The sequence below is a fragment of the Halyomorpha halys genome, unplaced genomic scaffold (assembly GCF_000696795.3).
Source record: "Halyomorpha halys isolate HHAL.00 unplaced genomic scaffold, Hhal_1.1 Scaffold1581.1, whole genome shotgun sequence".
Classification (NCBI taxonomy): Eukaryota; Metazoa; Arthropoda; class Insecta; order Hemiptera; family Pentatomidae; genus Halyomorpha; species Halyomorpha halys.
In genome coordinates this window covers 130182-136271 of record NW_027107185.1, presented here as the reverse complement: position 1 = coordinate 136271, position 6090 = coordinate 130182, and the positions used below count along the sequence as shown (strand labels likewise).

The window sequence follows — 6090 nt, the reverse complement described above, 5'->3', positions numbered from 1 at the left end:
CTGTTCTTTTTGTATCCAGATGTGTAGTGGAGTTAAGTTCAGAATTGCATCCATAGCTGCTGTGGGGCATGTTCTGATTGCTCCTGTCACACCTAGACACACCATTCTTTGTACCTTTTCTAATTTTATTTGTGAGGTTTTCCTCTATTTTCAGCCACCTAATTGCCAATGTTTATCAACAAAATTGCATAGGTTATCATGGGTCTAATAATCCTTGTGTATAACCAGTCCGCCGTTTTGGGTTCAATTCCCCATTTTTTCCAAATAAATTTTTACACGTCCATAGGGAATCTCCTAGCTTTTCCTATGACTGTTTAGTGGCATTGATCTAAACTCCTCCCAGTTTGCAATCTTCTATATTAAGAATCCTCTTCCTCGTAAAGGGTACAATGGTAGTTTTACTTGGATTTATGCTTAATCCTTGTTCATGGCACCAATTCCAAATAACATTCAAGGCTATTTGCGTGCGTACTATCAAAGATGCTTCATGCTTGCCTCTTATTATTATAGCCTGGTCATCTGCATGACCTATGACTGTCTCCTATATAGACAGGGGAGAAAGAACTCCCCCCTGTGGGCATCCTTTAGCTGTTTTTATCTTTAACTCTGTTTCACCTACCTTTGCTGTAATTCTTCTGTTTATTAGCATTTCATTTATCCAAGAGACAGTTGCTTCACTAGCTCCTTTCCTCTTGGTAGCCTTACCTATATTTTCATGTGAGATATTATCAAATGCACCCTCTATATCCATGAACACACAGTACTTTTTCTTTATTATCTAGAAAATTCTCTATCTTTTTATCAAGACAATCTAATGCTGAAATTGTTGATTTTCCTGCTTGATAGGCAAACTGATATGGATGTAGTGAGGAATTCCGAACTATTGGGTTGTAAAATAAGTTCGTAGTGTTTTTCAATATTTCAATTTAATCCTCTTTGTGTTTATAAAATCATGTTTACTTGATCAATAATGTTAACATATTCTAAAAAAGGATTAGTTAAGGTGTTTTTATGCATTAGTTTCAACTGAGATTCCTTATCTTGAAGTGGTATTTTGCTTGCTCAAAATAGAAGAGAAAAAATTTATTTTCATCATTAGATGACGCTCCTTAATGTTTTCCTCATAGGAGGTATGGATTGCATTATGCACTCCAGTTGCTGCCCTTCTAGAGATATAGTGATTCAATTGTTTCTATTGGGTATGTTTCAATCCCTAGGTCTGAGGTTAATAATTCCTCATGTAGTTTCCAATTTATGAGTCTTGGTTATATTTTGTATTTTTTTCCTACCAATCTCCACATTAAATCTGATCTGTTGATGATCAGACAATGAGATTTCCTGGGAGACATGCCAGTCTTTAGCACTATCCTTTATGCAAGGTTTAGCCAAGGTTAAATCAAGAACCTCTTGTCTATTCCTTGTCATAAAAGTAGGTTTATTTCCTTTATTAATAATATCTATATTATTTTATGTTAAATATTCCAAGAATTCTTCACCCTTTTTGTTTGTGTCCATGCGGCCCCATATTGTATTCTGGGCATTTGCATCACATCCAATGATGTGTTCATGTTTATTCCTTTTGCAATAATTTATGATGGGCTCTAACTTTCTCAGTGGGACTTCCTCTTGATCACCTGGGAAGTAAGACGAGGCAAAAACCAGCCTTTTCTTTCTTATTTTCAATGGTACCTCTATCGCTACTACAACCAGGTCTTGTGATACACACTCTGAAATCACAAAATAATTAATGTTATTATTTATCATAATCGCCACTCATAGCGGTTGCAGTGTGGTAACGTGCCAGTCTACCAACCCACAGATTGTCAGATCAAATCCCCGGACTTTTTTTCAAGCACAAACAATGCAAAACTCACTCACAACCTCCCCTGGGTATTTGTGAGGCCCGTTAGTCAATGGGTGGCACTCACAAAAAAATAGGCGTGGGAGTAACAAATCCACCCTACGAAAAAGCCACATCAAGAAACGCGGATTGTTCGAGGATTTAGACCTCCATGATCTGTTGCCCATTTAATAATAATTTATCATAATCGCCACTCTTGGTCTATTTGTGTTTCTAAAATAGATGAGCTGACTTACCTTTGTTGAGAGTCCTTTAATCTTACCTCTTATATTCCTAGGTTCCTGAAGCAACCCTATATCCATGTTATCATTGGTGAATCTCTTTGCTATTAGGGCCGATGCACCTTCAGCATGATGTAAATTAACCTTTGTTATTTTAATATGTTCTTTTTTTTTCTGTATTATTTCCTATCTAGAGGCTTGTCTTTCTTTCCTGATCCTATGGGTCTTCTTTTGTCTTCCCTTTTCCGTAGGGAAGGTTCTTTTTGGTTGGGCTTTTTGGCCTTTTCCTCTCTTAACAGTGGGCTTCTCCCACTTTCTCTCACTACTCCAGCCAGACAAGGTTTGGGTGCCGACCTAACCCCTGAAGGCCCTGCCTGGCTCTCGGACGACACCTCGCCCATCCATCCATCAGCAGACACAGAGGTCTTGGCTGGCCCCCTTTTCCCCCTCCCTGGTAGTCTCAGGCTTCTTTTCTCCACCTAGCAATTTGAAGAATGTCTCTCTTTCACCAAAGTATATTGTACCCTTTTCTGTGGGGGCCTTCAGTTGCTCTTTTTCCGGTCCTACTACTATCTGAGTAACTTTAGGGGCATCCTCCCTTTTGAACACCCTTCATGTGTTCAAAAATGTCAGATTAGGATTCTAGTTTTTATTACTTTGAGGATCTCTTCCTCTGTAAATTTTACTAGGGGGAAGTATACTATAACTGGCTTCTTTCTAGGAAGATTCTCCTCTTTAAGAACCATTAGTTTTACTCCCTCCCACGGTTTTAATCTGGGTGTATTTTCTATTACCCATTCTACTTCCGCTTGGTTAACACAAGTTAGTTGGAGCCATCCATGCTTTCAATTAGTCCCATGAAATTGTGGGAACTTTCTGGGCTCTCCATTCAGTATGAGGTTGGTTATTTTCAGTTGGATGCTATTAAATTGCTCCTCACTGAATGTGCTCCTCACTCATTGTTTTTTCTGAAAAGAAACCTACCCTTATTCCATCCATAACATTATGGTAGGACAAGATTTTGGGGAACAACCCCTTCACCAGCCATTTGTCCTCTGGGCAGTTCTGAGAAAGTCTTTGTCCTCTTTGGTTTCCTGTCAGTATCGCTATTGGGAGTATTCTCATTTGATCGGGCCTAGGCACCTCTTTCAATAGACTTATGGCTGTTCATGGTGTCTTTGCTCTTTCTGAGTGCCTCCTCCTTGGAATAACCATACCTTTTCAGCCAGTAAAAATCTTTTTCTCCTTGGCCCACTCATTTCGATGATTGGACTATTGTCCTTATCATCCTCTTAGGTCTCAGATGGGCGAGCCCTTTCCTCCTTTGCTTCTTCTGACAACACCTTTGGAGTTTCACCCATATTACAGGTTTCTACGCCTTCCATTTTTGTTTGAGGCAGTGACTCCTCTGTTACTATTGTTGTGAAAACTGTGGAAAACCCCTCCTTCCTCTCCTCTCCTTCCTCCTCTAAAATATTTAATCTTTTCTCACTCATTCCCACAAGTAACTAGGAATTTAAACAGTCACCTGTGACATAGCCCCGCATGCCACAGGAAGGCTAAATAAAACTGGAGGTCGCCTGATTTCTAGAGTTTGTATTGTTCGACTGTTACCCACAGCCATACATCCAAAGCTTATGCTGTTCCGCCTTGAATTGGGGGATATCTATTGACTTCCCAGTCTAGATCCGCCATGTTCAGTTTAAGCAGGGTCAACTCTTGCAGGATGCGGTTCTTCACCACTCACGGACGGTCCTGGTTGTAGCATCCTCAAATCCTCCACCAAGGCATCTTTGGTCTTTCAGCTACTCCCTGAGACTGAGTTAAGGAAACTTCTCCCCAGTCCCTTGACCCCCCTGTTTTCTGTTTGTTGTGATTTTAGGTATTTAAATCTATTCATTACTTTGTTTGGTATATGCTCTATTATTTTTTTTTTGTATTTAATTATTGGAAATAGTGATTCAAGAGCTTTCTATCCTCATAATTTTAGTTTTTATCTTTATTAATATTCATTTTTATTTTTACTAACTCCTCTTTTTGGATCAGTATATTATTCCGAAATCAAATCCACTGCAATCATCACTGTCTCTACTACCGACTATATAATTTGTTTTTCCAGCTATGTTTTTTTTTTTTGAGAATTCACTGGCTTTAACCTGTTAGTGGAAACACTTTCTCTAAAGCGGGTTTGGAAATAATTTTTTTGAGTGAAGCGAGTGGACTTCAACAGCTATGTTCTAACTAAAGTAGTAATAATAATTGGATAGGTTATAATCTACAATAGAACATATGGGTTAATAGGTAAATAATACCCAATTTTCATTTTTATTTCTTCTTCATTGGTATGCTAGAATGAGAAAAGTTTTTCTCCCCAAAACAGTGATTTTGGCCTTTATTGAGAGTTCAAAGTCATGGAAAAGTTGTTACCTGCCTGTGAGATGGAATGTTTCTCCAATTGGTGTAAGGAATTCATGTTCCTACCAAGGGATTAATGGATTTTGTATCTTCACCTATTAATACTTGATCATTAGTACACCCAACTATTGGTATGTATACTATTTTACAAACAATAAAAGTAAAACAGACCCATAGCCGTTTATACTATGTTTTTTCTTCTAATAACTTATAAAACACTGACTAACCAACGTGGTATAAGACATTTAATTTTCTGCTTTTTAGAGACTCTTTTGTTCATAGAAAAAAGAGTTTGAACTAACTTAATACAATGGACCCACTCTCTTTCAGTTTTTGTTGCATTCCACTTCTCAACTTATTTGTTTAATTATCAGTATGATTATATTTTATTCATGTATGTATGGTAATCATTGCTAACATGATATGAATTTTAGGATGAAATACTTTCAACTGCTTGGCTTACAGCAAAATATTTGAAAAATATTAATTTCAATAAAAAAGTATATGCCGCTGCAGGGTTTGCTGTCAAAGAAGAGTTGGATGCATTGGGCATTGAAAACATTGGTGTTGGTGTAAGTAAACTTCTTAGTTTGTTTGGTTTCTCGCAAATTGTTAACATACCAAATTTTGGTTTTATTCTAGAATTCCCGCCTTATAACTTTTAGCACACCAAATTAGATTTTACTGATGTACGATTGTTTAGGACTGTCTTTTAAGAAATTTCTGTATGTTAAATAAATATGTCTATTTCTCATTTTATTTATTTTTATAAAAACATTTCCTGCTTTTTTACTACTACTGTATTGTGGAGTATTATCAAAATGTATGCAATAACTTTAATCTATTTTATATTATATTGTTTAGGATTGATATTTATATTGATAATTCACTTCTGTTTCAGCCTGATAATTATGAGCCTAAAAGTTCTTCTAGTAGTCCTTTAATAAGTAATGAACTAGAGTTAGCTCCTGATATTGGAGCTGTAGTGGTTGGCTACGATTTTTACTTCAGCTATCCAAAGATCATGAAGGCTTGCTGTTATTTGCATAACCCGGACTGCTTGTTTATTGCTACTAACAAAGATGAAAAGTTTCCACTTTCAGAAGGTGTTACAGTTCCAGGTAGGATTTTGGAATTTATTTTTTTAAATTTCATCTCCCTATTCTATATACAATATGAGTCTATGGAACAATTTCACATCTTCGATGATATACAGGTTATAACCTAATAATATATTATTTCCTTGTATGTTAAAGAAAACATTTATGTGAAATGGGTAAAATTAACTTTCATGATTGGCTTCTGTCAAAAAATTATTATGCTGGAAGAATAAGAATAATCTGAACACAGAGAGGATTTCTATGAACATTCATTCATTATTTGGGTGATTCAGCTGTGCAACCAAATTTGTTAACCTGAATTAAAAAAAAAATCTGGCAAAGAATTTTTTTCAATTCCTGATTATTGAAGGTACAAAAGCTTTGTATTCATTTATGGGCATTGGCAGTATTTCACCACAGGGAGGGGGGCAGATCTCAGCCCATTACATGCACCCACACACACGCGCACGCACACACACACACACACGCTTTA

General features: G+C 36.7%; 1 protein-coding gene across 3 annotated transcripts in view; it reads left to right on the top strand.

Moving 5' to 3' along the window:
- Positions 1-6090, top strand: part of LOC106690112 (chronophin) — a 19834-nt gene that overhangs the window by 8625 nt on the left and 5119 nt on the right. For all 3 annotated transcript variants that reach the window (XM_014435413.3, XM_014435415.3, XM_014435414.3), the window contains 2 exons: positions 4932-5069; positions 5399-5618. In XM_014435413.3, coding sequence (XP_014290899.1) covers positions 4932-5069; positions 5399-5618 — 358 coding nt within the window. The remainder of the gene's footprint in view (positions 1-4931; positions 5070-5398; positions 5619-6090) is intronic.